Source organism: Rhinopithecus roxellana, chromosome 6 (genome assembly GCF_007565055.1).
Source record: "Rhinopithecus roxellana isolate Shanxi Qingling chromosome 6, ASM756505v1, whole genome shotgun sequence".
NCBI classification, from domain to species: Eukaryota; Metazoa; Chordata; class Mammalia; order Primates; family Cercopithecidae; genus Rhinopithecus; species Rhinopithecus roxellana.
Window position 1 is genome coordinate 88,549,105 of NC_044554.1, and position 19,148 is coordinate 88,568,252.

The 19,148-nt window shown below is 40.2% G+C and overlaps 1 protein-coding gene across 1 annotated transcript in view; it reads right to left on the minus strand.

The window, feature by feature from the left end:
* Positions 1-17,728, minus strand: part of TBX20 (T-box transcription factor 20) — a 54,670-nt gene extending 36,942 nt beyond the window's left edge. Inside the window, exons 1-5 of the mRNA XM_010361125.2 lie at positions 17,075-17,728; positions 13,481-13,733; positions 12,226-12,390; positions 8,468-8,576; positions 4,391-4,549 (exon numbers count right to left, since the gene is read on the minus strand). Of these exons, the coding sequence (XP_010359427.1) occupies positions 4,391-4,549; positions 8,468-8,576; positions 12,226-12,390; positions 13,481-13,733; positions 17,075-17,201 (813 nt within the window). The 5' untranslated portion in view covers positions 17,202-17,728. The remainder of the gene's footprint in view (positions 1-4,390; positions 4,550-8,467; positions 8,577-12,225; positions 12,391-13,480; positions 13,734-17,074) is intronic.
* Between the last annotated feature and the right edge of the window lie 1,420 nt (positions 17,729-19,148).

Below are 19,148 nucleotides of genomic sequence, written 5' to 3' on the forward strand. Positions count from 1 at the left end.
ATACTTAATGCAAGAAAGAATAGCTGGGCACTGATGGCTGGATTTTGATGTCATTTATGATATTAATTAGAAATAAACCTTTGCAAAAGGAGCAACTTGTGTTGAAATGTGTGTATTAGTATCTTCACCTATTTCCATTACCCATATTTTCAAAGTCAGTTTTCGATGACACTGTCAGTGCTCACCACTTCCTTGGCCTTGCAATCTATCATGATGTCACCAAAAAGAAGGAATTAAAACCCAGAAGATCAAAACCTCGTACTGGTTCTGTCGCTTACCAGATTTGTGACCTTGGGTGAATGTCTTAACCACTCTGACCTCAATTTCTAATTCTACAAAATGGGACTCATGGGGCCTTCTTCAAGGCATCAGTGTCAGAATTGAATGAGGTGTTTAGAAAAAAATGTGGAAAGAGTTTTCTAAATTAAAAGAAATGAATCCAAACCATGAATTTTAGCTGGATCCTAGTTCAGAGGGGGTTTGGGGACAGTTGGTCTATCCTGAAAATTTTAATATAAACTGAGTATTAGGTGATAAAAAGAACAAATTCTTATAAATGTTCTTAACTGTGATAAAGATGTTGGTATTACAAAAATAATGTCCTAATTGTCAGAATAGGCTTACAGAGTGTTTAGAAGTGTCATGAGGCATGCAACTTAGTTTTAAAAGGGGAGGGAAGAAAATGGGAAGGAAGAGGGGAAGTACATATGCATACAGAGAGAGGAAGAGGGAGGAAAGAGAAAATTTGGGGGAAAAGCAAATTTGGCATTGCTGAATCTGGGTGGAAGGCATGTGAGGTTCATTTTACTATTTGTTTAGTTTTTTGTATATCTGAAACTTGTTCTAAATAAAAAATTGAGTGGAAAAACAAGAATTAAATGAGAAAATGTCATTAAATTTAAATTTACGCTAACTTAAGAAACCTTATTGATGTTTGGGAATGACATAGACACTTGTCATGTGGAAACCTCATTCCTTTTATCATAATTCTTTTTAAAGAGGGCCAAAGCAAGAAGAGGTAAATTGTTTTCTTCTTTATTTTTTTAGTGAAAATTATAGAGACAAAGAAAAATTAAAATTTCTAGTAAACTTTAAAGTATAATGCCTGAGATGTGGCTCCAGTTGGATGCAGTGAGTACTAGCAGATGTTCTGACCTCCTGTTTAAGATGCTCATCATCGTGTTACACTTGCTGATGTGTGGTGTGAGCAGCACATTTGTTTAAAAAAAAAAAAAAAAAAGAGCATAAAGAGTTGATGCCCTCTAAAATTGATGTCTCAGAGTCTATCAGGGCCAAGAGCTAAGAGGGGGTGAAGTTCTGCTTCTGCACTCACAGCTTAGAGGTTAAGGGCACTCCCTCTTGAATCTTAACCACCTGAATGCAAATCTGCAATGGGAGGAGCAAGGTCACTTCAGATGACTTCAATTTTAACTCGTGCCTCAATTATCCCAACTGTATGATGCTGAATAAAATTATGATTGTTCCTATCTCACAATATCGTTGAGAAGATCAAGTATGATTATGAATTCAAGTAGTGTCTTGCACATAGTAAGTACCCAAATGGTAGTTATTGTTATTTGTATTATGTAATTAAGACCCTCCTATGATATGAGAGGTCCCACCAACACTTAGGCAGGCTTGCTGTCTCACCTATTAAACCAAATCTCAGGCATTATACTTTAAAGTTTACTAGAAATTTTAATTTTTCTTTGTCTCTATAATTTTCACTAAAAAAATAAAGAAGAAAACAATTTACCTCTTCTTGCTTTGGCCCTCTTTAAAAAGAATTATGATAAAAGGAATGAGGTTTCCACATGACAAGTGTCTATGTCATTCGCAAACATCAATAAGGTTTCTTAAGTTAGCGTAAATTTAAATTGTGGAATCTGGGTGGAAGGCATGTGAGGTTCATTTTACTATTTGTTTAGTTTTTTGTATATCTGAAACTTGTTCTAAATAAAAAATTGAGTGGAAAAACAAGAATTAAATGAGAAAATGTCATTAAATTTAAATTTACGCTTATTTAATTAAATTTAAATTTAAATGTCATTAAATTAAATTTAAATATTAGCTTGGTATATATTATAAAAGCTATAAAATCAATTAGTGTAAAATGAATGGAATGTTTTAGGAATCTTTTTGGAGCCTAAGATATTTGCATTCCATGTGCCCTCAAATAAATTAAAAACAGGATTGCTGGTTTCAGTGTTCCAGATTCTCAGAGAAATAGCATTAGTGCTTTAGGCCTTTGAAGGCTTCCATCTAACCCCTAACTTTTAGCTTGGGTATTCTGTGAATGTTTCCACTCCTGTGTTATCATGTTGGAGATAATTCAAAGGTTACAATACTTGTCTTTACTATAAGATGACCAGTGTGATAATAATTATGCCTTAAATTATCTCATTAACTAATACACCACTAAAATTTTAAAATCCAAATGGTGACAAATTCTCTTTTGACATTTCTGAGATAGCCCAATCATAACCACATGCCGTATTTACAGAGCAACTTACAGCTTCCAAGGGCTTGTTTGGAACAAGCCTACACACATCACTATGTTTGATCTTCACAGCAATCCCCTAAAATGGTCTGGTCAGTTCTTGGCCCTAATATATAGGTAAGGAAAATAGCAGCCACTGGTGAAATGAAATCTACTCAAAGTTGTACAGAAATCCTAGGAGAGTAAGCCTTCCATGCATCCACTCTGGCCGCCTGCCCACATCCCTTTTCCAGACTTCTACTATCTCATCTGTGTGAGGCTGGCTGTGATGTCAGCTTCATCTTGCTTTTCCCGAGAGTCTCCACACCACCTCACTTCCAAGTGACCATCCTCCTCTGGACTCTGAGCCATTGCCAGGCAGCATCTAACAGCTACTCACTCAGAACCCAAAACCTAACAACATCAAGACAAGAGGAGAGCAACAGTCTTGGCTACCTATGACCAATGTCAAGACACAAAGACACAGAGAGGTCATGAACAACTGAATGTGTCAAGTAAACTGAGCATGTGACTTCCTTTTATACTGAAGCGTATGAAAAGGAATTCTACTGCTGGTCCTTTCTGACAGAGAGAAGTTACTCACCCTCTCTTAGCTTCAGCTTCCTCACCTATGGAGTGTTAGTACTGCCACAGCCCCTAAAGCTTACACTAGGCACAAAAGAAGAAAATGTATGGGGAGTATCTATCAGTACATGGCCCTTAGTATGGCCTTGATAAATATTTACTAAGTTGGAATAAGCCCTGTGGATGAAGAAATGCATTAAGTTTACTTTTTTAAATTTTATTTTTTTGAGGTGGAGTCTCGCTTTGTCGCCCAGGCTGGAGTGCAGCTCACTGCAACCTCCACCTCCCAGTTTCAAGCAATTCTCCTGCCTCAGCCTCCCGAGTAGCTGGGACTACAGGCACCTGCTACCACGCCCAGGTAATTTTTGTATTTTCAGTAGAGACAGGGTTTCACCATGTTGGCCAGGTTGGTCTTGAACTCCTGACCTCAGGTGATCCACCCACCCTGGCCTCCCAAAGTGCTGGGATTACAGGCGTGAGCCACCGCACCTGGCCAGAAATGCATTAATCTTAAATGTGATGTACAACAGAGAGTAAAAAATATAAGTTGAGTATCCCTTATCTGAAATGCTTGGGACCAAAAGTATTTTGGATCTCAGATTTTCTCAGATTTGGGAATTTTGCATTATACTTACAGATTAAGCATCCTTAATCTACAAATCTAAAATCTGAAATGCTCCAATGAGCATTTCCTTTGAGTGCCATGTCAATGCTCAAAAAGTTTCAGATTTTGGAGCATTCAGATTTTGGGTTTTTGTATTAGGGATACTCACCCTGCATATAACTCAATAATATAAATCAGATATCTTGATGTTACGTACTACTATAGTTTACTATCTAAAAAGACATTTAAAGTCATTTTGCCAGAATTATCTCACCCTAAACTATAGCTGAATAAACCTCACAAAATATCACAAGTATCAGCAGTTTGGACAGTTGGATAGAATAGGTGTGTTTAATTCAGCAGAGAAACTGAGCCTTTAAACATTATGAAGCAACAAGAACATGGTTATACATGTTACCAGAAGGAGGAAAAAGAGGCAAGTAACTTTCTGGAGAAGAAAATGTGAGAAGACAGATTGGGATGAGTGTGGGTGGGGAAGTGGGCAGTTAAAAACCTCACCCATAATATAGAGATTCTAGAAAATACTGTATAATACACAGTCATTCAACACACTCTTAGAGGTCCTAGCACTGAAACTCAATAGCTCTCTGCAAAGTGAACATCCATTTTGAGTACTGGGATATCTCTTCTCTCCAAGGAAATGTAAGAACCTCCTAAATCCTTCTCTTATGCAGGAACTAAATTGTGAACTGTACACTCACCAGTTGATTCTGGTAGGCAGTGACTGCCGTAAAAACTGTTTCTGGAAAGATGAAAGTTCTAAATTCTTCAGACTTCAGGTTGAGCAGTGAGGCTGTGTGGTCTTTCTTCTTAATGATGTGCACCCTTGGCTGGTACTTATGCATTGAGTTCAAAATTATCTACAACAAAAAGATGGCAAGTACTGAATTTTACATACTTATACTGCTAAACAGGTGAAATTACAGTGAGGCAAGAAAGAACGAAATGGTCTACAATTTCAAAGTCAATTTTAAGATACAGATCTACCCTTTCCAGCCTTAAGGCAAATCATTTTCACAAGATCCTGCAGAGTCATTGTTGTGAATCACATTTTACCAAAACAACTGCAAACCACACAGGTTGTTTCAAGTGTCCTTTCTAAAATGGTAGGGGGAGGGGTCATCTGAAAGATAAGTTTCACCTATTTTTAAAAATAGTCTTTTAAATACTTTTGGTTTGCTAGTCAGGTTAGACCAAAGGACGCAAATCTAAATGTTCTAGAATAAGAAATCATGTATTCTAAGAGGCCAGACTATTATTTATGGAGAAAAAAACAAAAGAGTTTAGAAAAGCAGTGTGGTGTTAGACAGACTTGGGTTAAAATTTTGAATCTGTCAGTTTCTAGTCCTTTAATCCTGAGCCAAGTGATCTCATCTCTCCAATTCCTAGTTTTCTCATATGCAAAAACAGTACTAACCTCATAGGGCTGGCACACAGGAAACAGGAAGTGCTCAGTAAATGTGAACTGTATTATTAGTAGTAATAGAAGGAGTATTTATGACAGCTTCCTTGATTTCTAACTTCCAGTTATTAAACCAAACTTGAATCATGATAGCCATCTTCCATTCTGTAGCCAGTAAAAGTTGCCAAGTACTCAGAAATCATAAACACACCCTCGTTAACAAGGCAGCCAATAGATAGTATTTTTCATATATCTTTTAAATAAATTTTAAATAAAATATAAAAGCTAGCCATTATGAATCAGGGCAATAAAATTCAATTTCAGATAGAAAAGGTTTCTCACATCTTCTCTCCTGCCATCCAGACAGCTATCTAAGTCTGCAAAAGTTGGGGGTATGTCTTCCTGGGGATGAGAGGGCTCACACTGTATGCCCTCCTCTCCAAGGAGCTAGCAGAGAGTGCAACTCTCGGTGACATATGATAAACAGCCTGGCAGGACCAATGGCACTCTGCTGGTTGCTGCTGCTAGTCATGCAACTGATGGCTCCCCGGCTTTCTTGGCTAACCTGGGTGTGGGGCATGAGTGTTTCTGCCGATTGACTTTAGCAGAGTTGAATACTAGTCACTGTGGGATAACTGATACATAATCGCTCGCTCTCTGTGCTGAGATGTAAGCCATCCTAAAGTTACAGGGTTTCAACAGCGATTGAATTTTGAACATGCTGCCTTTTTATGATCTCAAACTGGAACAGGAATAACTGGAACAAAGGAGATCTTTAAATGAATCAAAATAATGTTTTTGAATGATAATATGATCTCTTTGCATAATGCATTTATTCCAAGGATTTCAAGTGATTGATCCTCAGCCAAATGCTTGAATAAAGTTGAAGCAACAAAACCAAACATTTTCCTCCTATCACTAATATAAGAAAAAAAATTAACATTCATCATATATTCTACTGAGAAGATAGGAAGAATTTTCAAATCACACCCACTCACCCATACATACACATACCAAAATGGAACATGCCCTAAGCTTTAAATAAGCTTCTTCTTTCCCCACTTCTACCACCTGAAGGTTAATTTCCTTTGGGGAAGATTACTGGACAGACTCAGACACCAGACTGAGCCTCTGAGACCTCAGGGCTCCCTGACTCTCTGCTCAAGCCCTCCTGTGACTTGAGGACTAAGGAACACTAATAGAAATGTGGACTCTGCTTCACTCAAGAAATAATTCTTGAGAATAAAAAAGTTTCCTTTTCTGAAACTAAAACTGCATCTGTAAGACAGCCTTCTTCAGAACCTATTCAAAGAAGTTAGCTTAACAACACAGGATCTAAAAATCTTTCCTTGTATTAATAGTTTTCAGAATACACTAATTCTGGTGATAAAGGATTATATTAAACATAATTTTTTTTTTGAGACAGGGTCTTGCTCTGTCACCTAGCATGAATTGCAGTGGCACAATCACAACTCGCTGTAGCCTCGACCTCCCAGGCCCAAGTGATCTTCCCACCTCAGCCACCCAAGTAGCTGCGACTAGAAGTGCATGCCACCACATCCAGCTAATTTTTTGTTTTGTTTTGTTTTCATAGAGATGGGATCTCTCTACGTTGCTCTGGCTGGTTTCAAACTCCTCAGTTCAAGCAATCTTCCCAGTTCAACCTCTCAAAGTGCTTGGATTACAGGTGTGAGCCACCGTGCCTGACCAGTATAAAAGTTTTAAAGCTAAAATGCATATAAGCAACCATCTAAGACTAACCAGTTTTTTAGGTATAATCTTGGTATATCCAGGCTAGACCCTAGAGCTTCTGAGATCTACTTTAGAGCTATTACTACCCAACGAAGCTGATGCTAAAAGAAAAGCATTTCAATTATGGACAACTGATCTCAAAATGACTCTCAAGTATTTTTGGAAAGACTCAAATAATTCCTCTAAAAGCTTCATAAATAGAAAATTCTAGAATCATAAAAGAATTTCACTTTTCCCTGCAAAAATTTCCATTAAAGTTCAAGAAATTTTAATATAAATGACATTAAGAATGATCATTGACCTACAAAAAAATCACTCCATACTTCATAAATTTTAACCTGTAAAAAAAGTTTGTAAGTAGAAGCATGTTTAAAAAAAAGAAAAGAAAATTATGCCAATAAACTTAAAGATCAACTTTCTTTTTCAACACATAAAAAAAAGAAGCATATTAAGCTACTTCCAATATCCCAACAGCACCACCAGCAGAGTCCTGAGTTAAGTGGTTACCCTGACTTGGTTGTAATAAACACGATCTCCTGTGGGCAGAGGGGTAGTGCTAGCGCCTAAAGTGATTTATTTGGTTCCAGGTCTAATCCAACCATTTGAAACCAAACCTAGAACTTTCTTATTGTCTACTTATGACCATCTTTGTTGAGAAGGTCTTCAAACACTTCCTCTAAATTGCACAGATTTGATCCTTACACATTGTATATATGTATCCAAATATCACACGCACCCCATAAATATGTACAATTATTATGTATCAATTAAAAATTATTAAAAGAAGAAAAAATTATGGAAGTCTATCTAAAGTACTCTTAGCATAAAATCTAAGACAGAATTTTTATGTGAATCTTTATTTAAGAGCATGAAGTAACATTCCAGCAGTGCCTTAAAAAGGCATTTTATCAAATACGTAAGGACCTGCATCAATGACTATTTGTTCTATTAAACTACTGATAAGAACACAGAGTTAGTTTTTCTTTTTTCCACATTTTCATAAACTTTATACTGACATAAAATCAAATTGTTTTGTTTTTAATTACAGGGCTTCTTTATGCTTTAATATTCACGAAACTCTCCAAAAAAAAAAAAAAAAAAAAAAAAAGGTTACATAATGAGTAAACAGCACTTTCCCAAACTGATTTGGTCATAAAATCCTTTTGTTATTTCATCTATATGTTCTATAGAACACACTTTGGGAAAGCCCCATCAGAGGTCCTAGCCCTATTCTCTTTAGGTTTTATTATCTGATATGTGGCTGACAGAAATTAGATGCTTAACCCAACAACAGGCTGTAGTAGCCTCCAAAAAATGTATATTCCCTTAGTTTAGTTGGCTCGGGTGGTACAGCAATTTCAGAAGCCTTAGGAATTCCACGAGACATAAGATCCCTGACCCTCTTGCATAGAAATGGCACACAGCATAGCATCCCTGTAAATGACCTATTGACAAAATCAGTCAAGGTGCCCTGAAGAACACATAAATGTTCCCATAAAATGACTCAGAGACAGAAGGTGGGAAAAGGAGAGGGAAGGCAGGAAGGGACTCAGAGAGAGACAGTTTTGTGTGACTTGTCCATTCCATCTCAGGGAATCTGCACAGTTCAAGGCACGGTACTTACATGGCCATGTTGATCCAGTTCATTGTTGGTGAGTTTCACCTTTTCAAAAGACACCATCTGTTTGAGTAGTTGTTCACCGGTGAAAGGAGAATCTGGGTGCACATAGAGCCTAAGAAAGTTAGGAGAAAACTTCATTGAGCTTTTTTAAAAAGTCTGTCTCTGTGGGTTATAAAATGTTCTAATTCTAAGGGAACACATAAACCATGTATAAGTGGTACATTTTATTGCCCCATATATGTCAAATTTATTACTACTGCAATGTCAAAACAATGTCTAATGTATTTCTTCATGTACCAATTATCTAAATGAGATAATACTTAACAAATTTTCTATTAAAAGCTGAGCAAGCCATTTTTTAAAGGGGTGTGTGTGTGTGTGTGTGTGTGTGTGTGTGTGTGTTTTCATCTATCTAGTCCACTACTAGTCTGCTTCGATCAAATGCAAAATCTTCTTTTTGAAAGTGCTTTCAAAAGAAAAACTAGCTTACACTAATTGCGTAAGTTCCTATTATAAACGTCTCTTAAATAACAATGAAAACGTAATTTAAAAGAGAAAATAATTTTAGAGAATCTATTTATTTAAACTTGAAGGTTTAACGTTTGTGTTCTTAGTAAATACAAGATGGAGTAATTTTAATATAGGGACATGAAGAACTTCCAGTAGTCCAGAGACCAGCTGGCATTCTGTTCTTCCTGTTACATTAAACACTACCACTTTCATCATTATCTGTTTATGTGCTCACTAAATGAGAGTTAAAACAAGCTAGACACACTTCACATTATTCAATTTATTTATTTGTAAACAGTGCAAGCCAAAAAAAGCTCTCACTTTGATGGGAAAAATTTATCATTTATTGATCAGTTGCTACATGCAAGGCAATCTTTTACTCACTCACAGTTAAATGCAGGTCACTTTTTCTACCTGTGACAATCGCCTTAAATGCAGCTCTTTGTAAGTCCCCATCCTGGTATCTTCTTGACTTAAGTCTTTCTGAAGTCAGAGAGAGACTACAGAACTAATGAGGGGGAAGCAAAATCCTTGATTTTATAGGACAAATTCCTTTATCCACGTAACAGGTTATTTACACCTAAATTTTATATAGGATCCTTATAACTACAATTAAACATAAATATTTTTACTAGGGCAAAAGCAAGGGATAGAAGTCATAAAATCTTCCTTGCACTATTCATGTAAAGAACAAGAAATCTGTGCCATGGTTTGTCACACAGAAGACGAAGAATAGAAGAATTCTATACAAATGCTTAAACTCACAAAGCCCACCAGGAGCAATGCACAAAAAGGTTGACAGCACCAAAGATTCTTACCAGACCTACAGAGAAACTGTAAAGGCTTCAGGCATTTGTCTGCCTGTTAATTCCACTGTTTTTAGGAGGAGTGCTCACAGTTGCCTTTCAATTATTCTTTGATAACACAATCACTTTTCAAGTACCATCCTTCCAAGACTGTAGCTTTATAGGTGCAGTTGTTTTACTGATCAGAACCACATTCCTCCCTCTAAAAAAATTCAACATTATTTAAAGTCCTAAAGTTGACGAAATGTTCCCTCTTTAAGGATCACATTCATCACATGTTATAGCTATCAATAAAATATTAATGTATTTAAATATACGTACTTTAAAGAAAAGGAGATGTCCTATATGAAAATGTAACATTATTTTAGATTGTAAGTAATATCTTGCTTATTATTACAATCAAGTGATACTGTCAAGCATTATTTCTTCTGATTAGGAATGACTGACCAATGAACTTCAGCCTGAAATAAAACGCTTCAAAGTCCTAAAACCACGGGAAATTTTTGCCATCAGTACAAAAATTATCAACTCCCAAGTTCTTCGCTTTTCTCTTATGGAGATAGATAAATAGCAAACTATTTATTTTAATAATAATAAATAGTTGCTTAATTATCTATAATATTTTTATCCCACAAGCTAAACATTTTTATTTAATATTAATCTTAAAAAGCTGAACTAGGATGAATGAAAAAAATATATAAGAAGCCCCTCCTCTCAAGTCCCCCAGGGACTTAAAATTCCAGCAATAGCTTAAACATGCTTCAGTTAAGATAGTGTATTGGTACACACTTTTCTTCTCCAACCAGAACAGATTAGTAACATAAACAGGGCATGTCATATTTCCAAAGTCCTGCTGGCCTGCATCAGCTCCCCATACCTTCAGATAGGAAGAAAATGTATGTTTAATAAGAGTGATTAACTTCTTAGAGGAAAGACTGGAAGACAAAAAAAAAAAAAAAAAAAAAAGGAGGGTTTGCTTGTAGAAAATGGTTAGGAATCTGCTAAAATACTCTCTCTGGTTTAAAATGATATTGAAAAGTTTGGAAGGAAGCTCAAGAAAAATAGTAAACTACTTAATAGTAAATAGAAGAGAACATTAATTTTATTAATTTTAATATCTATTATAAACTGGTGAATCTTGCTCAACTAAAAAAAAAAAAAAAAAAAAACCAGCAGCAATTGTTTTTTAGATTTTCTTAGTCTTGACAGTTATTTAATATACTGATTTGAAAGGGCTGGGAAGACGCCCTTTCTAGTCTCTTCCGAGAATGGAAAACTCTTAAGAGATTGCTTTTAATCTCTTTTCTAGTGCACTTAGCATACGATAAGCTCAATAATACAATAAACTACTAATTAAGCTGAATATTCTATCTGAACCATATGTGTAATTGTCTGTTGATTCTCTGTCTTGACTGTGACTCCAGACCAGACACAAAGTACCAGCCGTAATTTAACAGCTCCCTAATCTGTACCTTTAAATAAATTCTTAGCTCTGATATGAACTTTCAATCAATCACAAAAAGTTACTCATTAAACAAAAATTACGCATTAAACATAAACAACAAAAAATAGTCATTAAAGAAAAGTTATGAGGCTGGGTTTTAAAATCCCAAACATAAAGTCAGTTAATATGTTTTGTTTTGTATTAAAGTAGGCAGTTACATTCCTGTAACTTCATCTATTATTCTTCCTATAAGCAAGTGTATGTTTTCCTGTTAGAATGCTCATTTGGTTAAAACAATAACAGTAAAGGTTTGCATGTGCTTTTTTAAGGATGGTACTCCTGGAAAAACTGTATTAGCAATGAATTTCACAAGAGTAAATATGCATGAGCCTTAATAAGTTAACTGAGGAATGTTTCATGTAAAAGAACCTGTTATTGAATTACATTCATCCACTAAAATTATAAAGGGAGAAAATAAAACTTAGCTTTTTTTTTTTTAACTTAAAAATCTCTGAATCTTTATTGGTCAAAAACAACTGAATTTTACCTAAATGGTGTTTATTATACGCAGTTATAACTATATGATTAACAAATAAAAAACCATTTTACTAACATACACTCTTTTAAAAAGAATTTTAGGACAACCATTTCATCAGTAGGTTTATTCACTCTGGTTTTAAGCAGCAATTAGAGAGGATGTCTATATTTATATTTATACAAAATGGGTCCACATTACTAACTGAAATTTATGAAAAACTTTGCAATGAATTGTTGCCTAACGAAACATAAACTTAAAGACAGTGTTTTCTCTATGCACAAACTACCTTTCTCAGAGCCTAGCCCATATTTTGTGTAGTCAATCCCGGAGTGTCCAGGCTTGGAATGCTCTCTTGCCAGAGCCGGCTGCTTTAAAAACACACTTGCTTAAAATTCACACAAGCCAGAAACATTCTGACAGAAGCGTTAACATTTTTCTCGGTGAAAAATCCGGACGCACGAACCTGGCTGGCAACGGCGGGTCGGCTTTGCCAGCCACCAGCCAGGAGGACCGGTGGTAGGCGTAGCGGTACCTCTTGTTGTCCACAGGGACGATGTCCATCAGGACTATGTACTTGGCCTCAGGATCCACCCCCGAAAAGGACACCCGGATGGTCGGAAACATCCTCCTGACAGAGAGAGACAGAGAATGGGCCCTGTTTATGCTGCCTAATAAACTGGCCTGAGTTAGGAAGAGAGGAAGGGAGGAAGGGAAAGGGTCTGACTCCCCTCTCTATCTGGTCCACAAACCCCTCTTTTGTTTTGTTTACAGCCTCAGAGAAGTGAGTACAGAGACAGGGTTTTCTTCCAAGCCTAGATAATTTTAAGAGTCACCTTTGCAAGTGTTAATTGCTAGGTGAAAAGGTGTGGGTAGAGGTGGGGGTATGTGTTAACTCCAGAAGGTCTGTGATTAGGGAAAACCCTATTCATTTTAACGATCAAGCACATTAAGTGTCCAAGGAACCGAAGTCCCTGGAGCTGGCCCAGACACATAACTTACCCGCATCCCAGCCAGAAAACTCTGCTCTTGCAAAACAAAAGCCAAAAGCGGAGGTTTCTGGGAAGGATTTCTCAGAGACCCTGCAGGTATTTTCTGCAGTCCCAAGAGCTACAGCCACCAAGTTTTGCCGGCCTCTGCCCCATCCCAACCTCCCTGCAGCCCTGCAGCTTCCTGCCTGGCCAAAGCCCGCCCAGCTCTGGCGCCAAGAGGCCCCGAGCAGTGCTCCTTCCTACAGGGAATTTTATCGTTTCAAATTTCATTCTTCCGCCCAGGTTTTAATTTCAGTCTTTAATGGGAGCTGGCAGCTTTTGCAAATTGAGGCTGATAAAAGGGAAGCTACTCACCTATCTAGAAGCACCCAGCAGCTCACCAGGCACCCCTGGCACAAATTCTCCCTCCTTCCAGATCCCGACCCTCCACCCACCGAACCTTCTCCAGCTCCAGGGAAAGCAGACCACACCCTTCAGGCTTAGTGTGGCTCCCTGGTCCCTGTGCCCTTCTCAACAAAGCCAGGGTGGAACTTCCCATGACCAAATCCTGGGAACGCAAATGACTAGACATCCTGTAGCTCTTAATGCAAGCTGGTGGAAAGAACTGCCCTGGAGCTAAGCTGTCTCTCTGCTCCATGACCAGCCAGCTCTCATCCAGTTCCTGGAAGCACCCTCAGCTCCCCAGGGAGTGTCCTGACTCTCCACCCCCAACCGCCAAGTCCCAACTACCTGCCAGACTTGGTGATGATCATCTCGGTGCCCAGCTCATGGAATTTGTCCCAAAGCTCCTTGGTTTCCAGGCTGCAGGCGATTTTGGCCATTTCCTCACTGGGGATGATGGGAGTGGTGGGGATCAGCGGCTCAGTGCACAGAGAGGAGGAGGACGGGCTGCTGCCACCGCCTCCACCAAACTCCCCATGAGCATCCAGGCTGGTCAGCTCACCCAGGGGCTGGGCACAGGATGACTTCTCCACAAATTGCTCTGGAGGCAAAGAGAATTGTGAATGACAGCTGACACTGTTCAACAAGGAAAGATCTGGAAAGAACAGCATAACCAAAATGGCCACTTGGATTTGACTCAGGAAAAGTTAAGCTCAGAAACTCCAAGCAGGGCTCTAGGGATGACCTATCACTGTATAAAATTACCTGGGATTCCCACGGAGTAGCATGCCCAGTGTTTCCTGACCAAACTGGTGAGTTCTAGAATGACTACCTGTCTCCACCAGTACTGCAACCGACTTTGGGAAATAAAAATGTAAGAGAGGAAGAAGGGAAAGGTGATAATCATGAGGGAAAGGTGATCATGAAGGATGCAAAGCAAATATTCCTATTGTCATCCCTCCCAAGTTCTGAACTTTGTAGCTCACGGAACTGATGCCAGTCCTGCCTCTTTGACAACCAGGAGAAATTTTTCTCCATGGAGACCAAGGGAGCAAAGAGATCAGCACCTTCCTCACTTGGAGAGGAACTTTCCCTTCCTTCCTGGAGCCCTCTCTCCATAAGAGAAAAGGAAAGGAGGATAGGAGGGTAAAAGAAAAATGGGGAATGTGGTTTACAAAAATCAGTCACTTCACCTCTGTGGTTGACTTTCAGTTTTGTAGGCTTTATGACAAGAGTTAGAACATTTTTATAATATTCCTCCCAGACCGAGATCTTATGAAAGATGCTAGCGTACAGCTTGCTAAATTACAGGAGCAGGTTCTGTGGGCCATTTTCAGAAGAGGCTTAGAAGAATTACTTGAGGGGTGATGTATAAAATTTTTCTGTCTCCCAAAAAGGTGTTTTCCTCCCTAGAATTGAGGAAAACAACCTCAAACCCAAGCCAGCAGTGTATTAAAGTGAGAAGAATGCTCTGCCATCCACCATCAGGCTGGAATACTGCTGCCTATGAACCAAGCATTCTCCCCCACAGCTGATAAGGGCCTTGGACTACACCAGTCACTTTGATGGAATACAGGGAGACTTTTGTAATTGTCCCAATTATCTTCCATCCCTTAAAAAAGAAACTACTTGAATCTGCAATGTGAAGTTGATCTCTTGAGTCCTCAAGAAATCAAAGCCAGTTCTAAATGTATGTATGTGCATGTATATGATGTGTGTGGGCATATGGGACACGCACAGATCATAAGGTGTTTTATTTCCTACATATCTTTGCATGAAGAAAACAGGAAACAGAATGGTTTTACTTTTACTTCTCATGCAATGATAATCAAACCTATAAAAATGTTTTAACTTAAGAATAATAAAATTAACTGCCATCCTGATTTCTTTTCAGATTAAAGAAAGGAAACCATACCATAACAAAATCTTATTTTCTACTAATATTTTCAGAAACACATTCACATAATGTCCTCGGAGAGAATTAAGTAGTCTTAATGATTTTTTTTTTTTTTTTTTTTTTTTGCTGATAACTGAAAGAGGCAAACTCCCTAAGCCACAGACTGACCAATGCATCAGGATGGGAAGTAGGAAAGGAAGAAAATGAAACAGAAATGATTCAGCGGACGGAAGCTGTTCTTTTCAATAGACTTTGTATGTTTAAATGGGCAATCCTGGGACACACTGGAATCCCCCTCCCCACTCTATAGTTTGCTTCAACAAAAGTCTCACATTCTCTCTTAACAGAACTTTTAGGTGTTTCTCTTGCTGGAGTCCTTGGCTTGCAGTCACCTCTGTTGAACTGGCCAGTGTAAGGGACAAGAACACCAGCGAGTTCTTTCAGAGCCCATCTCAAAAGCCAGGAGAGGGATACGCATTTTATAGACTAGTGCCTACGTGTGCGTGGGCATGAGGGTGGCGTTGGAGTTGTCAGCTTGGCATGGCTTTAAAGTTCCAGAGTCACAAACTTCGATATAAGGTGGTTTTTCTCAGAAAAATAGAGAAGGAAGTAATGTTGAAATGACAGTGCAGCCGGGGTTGGCATGTTTCCCAATTTGCTGTCTACACTTCTGTCAGGAATTTTCACCTGAAATCCTCTTTTCCTGCTATGTAACAAACTGAGATATTTACAAAGTATTCAGGGGCCCCAAACAGCAATACATAATGTTGATAAGTCGCACAATATAACTTTGAAATTGTTAGTTATATTTTTCTGAATAATTGGAGTTTGTTTGATTGATTGTCTCCATTCTTTGGCAGGTTTATATTTAGATGGGAGGTCAGTGGGAAGAACCAGGGGAAGGGAGTGAAAACTTGGAGGACAGATTTTTTACTTTTATTTTTTTGACATTCTGTTTTCTAGAAATCTACTAGTTTCTTTTTCCTTGGTTTCAAGTAGCTACTGGAATTTTACTTCTCTCTTTATGCCCAAGCACCTTATTTTTGATCTCGAATACTTCCTTTTCTTCATGTTATCATTATTTTGGATGTGATATGTTAAAGTGTTGGGAAGGACAGAGAGAAGAAAGGAAAAATTAGGGAGGGTTAAAAAAGAAAAACTAAGTTTGCTATCTGATTTTCACATTGTAGGGATACCAGATGATCAGGCTGTGTAATAATTATTTCCTGAGGATCCATGAGACAATGATGAGAACGCTTTTTCTTCTCTCAGTTGTGAAGATATTTTTAAATATTTGCCTTGGGCTGGTTCTCTTCCATGTAATTCACTAGTGTTAAGAAGAACATAATCCCTATTCTCCCTTTACTCCTAACCTAGTGTCTTCTATAAATGGTAAAGGTTGTTAAATAAACAATATAACTAAAAGTAGAGGAATGTGAGAAATGGTTATCGGTTAGTGTTTTTGCCAACCTCAACTGAAAATGACGCGTTATAAAATGATGTCTTGGTGATAAGTCTAGAGCTTCAGTGAATATAATGGTTCATGCAGGGAGAACTGGCTTTTTCTGCTTTACAGTGGTTTCAAAGAGCTTGCTTTGTTTTGTCTATTCAAGGCAGAGGAAAACCAAAATTAAACTGGTTTCTTATGAAGTCGTTTAGCGTCTTCTTGGTTTCAAACGCACAAGCAGGTGTTACATGCACAGTAACTCCTGTTGAGCCTTAAAAGCGGTTTTATTATTTTTTTTCCTTGAATGTTTTTATGCCAACAAACATACACACATACCATATGTCCAATCTGATATATGGATTCCAGAAACTGGGGAGCCCGACGGGCCCAGATATAAGATGCACACCCATAGCATTCAACAGACTGGAGCCTCCAAAGAAAATCTGAACCCAAAAGAAAAAAATCTCCCACCCGCGATGTATGGCTCATGGCTTGAGCATCAGACGCTGCTGCGAGCCGCCTGCAGCCAGGGGACAGGGGCACAGACGGATGCGCAGCACCCCCAGTCCTCGGTGGACAGCCGGGTAGCCCAACTTACCCAGGGGTTTGATTGTGTTCTCCGTCGCCTCCTTCTCCTTTGAGCCGCCGCTCGACATGAGTGCGGCAATGGAGAAGGCGTTGGCCCGGGAGGAGAGTTGGGGCTTGGGCGACGCCGTGAACTCCATGGTCCCCAGCACACGGTCCTGGCCAGGGACTGGGTCTTCCGAACTGCCGTCCAGATTCCCCAAGGGAGACAAAGACCCGAAACACAGCGCAAAGTTTCCGACACCAGTCACAGCGGGGCCAGGGACTCCAGACGTGTCAGCTCCAACCTCTCCAGAGCTGCACACTGGCCTCTATCCCCCACCGCAAAGCCCCAGAGCCGCAGAGACTTCGAGGGCAGCCGGAGAGGAAAGGGCCCACCCGGCACTACAGCGGGTGCGCACGCCCCGGGGCGCTCGGCAGGACGACAGTCTGCACAGCCCGAAGGCGAAAACAAGCATCAACTGCACAAAGTCCTGGGGTCCTGGAGCATCCCCTCTGTGTCCTTCCTCCCTCTGGGGCTGGGGACAGCCGGGACGTCTCGGGCTAAGGTAGCCACCAGCCGAGCGCGGCTGCTAGGGCGCGAGCGAAGGGAGCGCGGCGCGGCGCTAAGGACACTGAGCGCTGGCGTTTGCTGCCCTGCGCCTTAATTTGCTGGCGACGGCGATCCCGGAGGCCCGCAGCCAGTCAGCGCCTTTCCACGTCACCGCTTCCTGATTCCGCCGCCGGGGGCGGGGCCGCGGGCCGGGTGCTGAGGGCTCGCCTAGGGCGCTGCGTCCGCGTGGCCTGTAGCCCCGGCTGTACCGTAGCCCCGCACAGGCTCAGAGAAAAGGGTGCCTCCACTAGGCTGACGCAGCGGCCATGGACACCCCCGCCTGGTCTCGCAGCCCTGGGCGGGAGGGCGGTGCGCGCTGTCCGGAGAGGACCCATCATCGCGGCCTAACGCCCGAGATCCGGGCATGGCCCAGTTGGTGAAGCTATGACCAGACCAGAGGAAGCCTCGGGAGTTCTTGCTTTTTCCATTCTTTTTCTTACCTGCGCTCAAAGTTCCAAAAGAAAGTAGGGAAGCGCTCAGTAGAGCGGAATCCGGCGCCTCTGAACCGGCGCCAACTGGCCAGGTCCATACTCGGGGCAGATCCCAGGGCTGGGACTCTGATTCGATGGTCCCAAATTTGATCTCCTTGACAGTGGGGCTGAGCAAATGCAGCCCTGAAAAAGATAAGCTTAGCGAGAGCTGCGGGCATTTGGCAAAGGATGCTGCTCTCAGAACCGTTGCTTCTGCTCACCAGTGCGTCTCTAACCTGGGGCTCCTATTTTCCCTAGAGGGACCCTGAAAAATGGGGCGGCTGCCGAAGGGAAGGAGAAGGTCAGGGCGCGGAGCCCTAGGGTGACCACGCGACGCGCCGTGGGAGAGTGCGAACCTTATGGTAGCGCCGGGACTAAGCGGACACGGACCCCTCTGGTTTTACAAAGGCGGCTGTGACCAGGACTTCCCACGGCCTTGTTGGAGGGCGTCCTGTTAGCGTGCTCAGCCTGAATAACTCAAATTCTCTGAATTCGCAGGGTAATCCGCTTCGCTTGGAGCCATGTAAACTCAGGCTGACATACACACTCAAGCTGTACATGTAAATATTTGTTCTCTTTTCCAGTCAGTTGGTCTGGCTATTAGAAGCTTCTTCGTGGATCTTAAAATAATAATAATAATAATAATAATAATAATAATAATAATAATGATTTTTAAAACCCCAACTTTTCACTGCATCACCCCTTACTCCTGAAATAAATTTGTGGGGGAAAAACGGCAAGTTAAAATAGCTGTCGAAAAAGTTTGTGTGAACGAAATGACATCTGGAAGAGTCGTGATTTCAGCCTGTCTTGGTCATCGTGTATCAATAGTTTTTAACGAGGTGCTGGATGAAGGTGACTAAAAAATGCATCCTGATATCACTATAGAAGTTCGAAGTGTCGATTTATAAATGTTTGGGGAAATTCGTAAAACCATAGACTTTGGTGCTGGAAGGAATTTACGCTGTTGTCTAGCCGGTCTCCAGGTGCGTTTGAGAGAGAAAAACAGGGCCCTATGTGGCAGA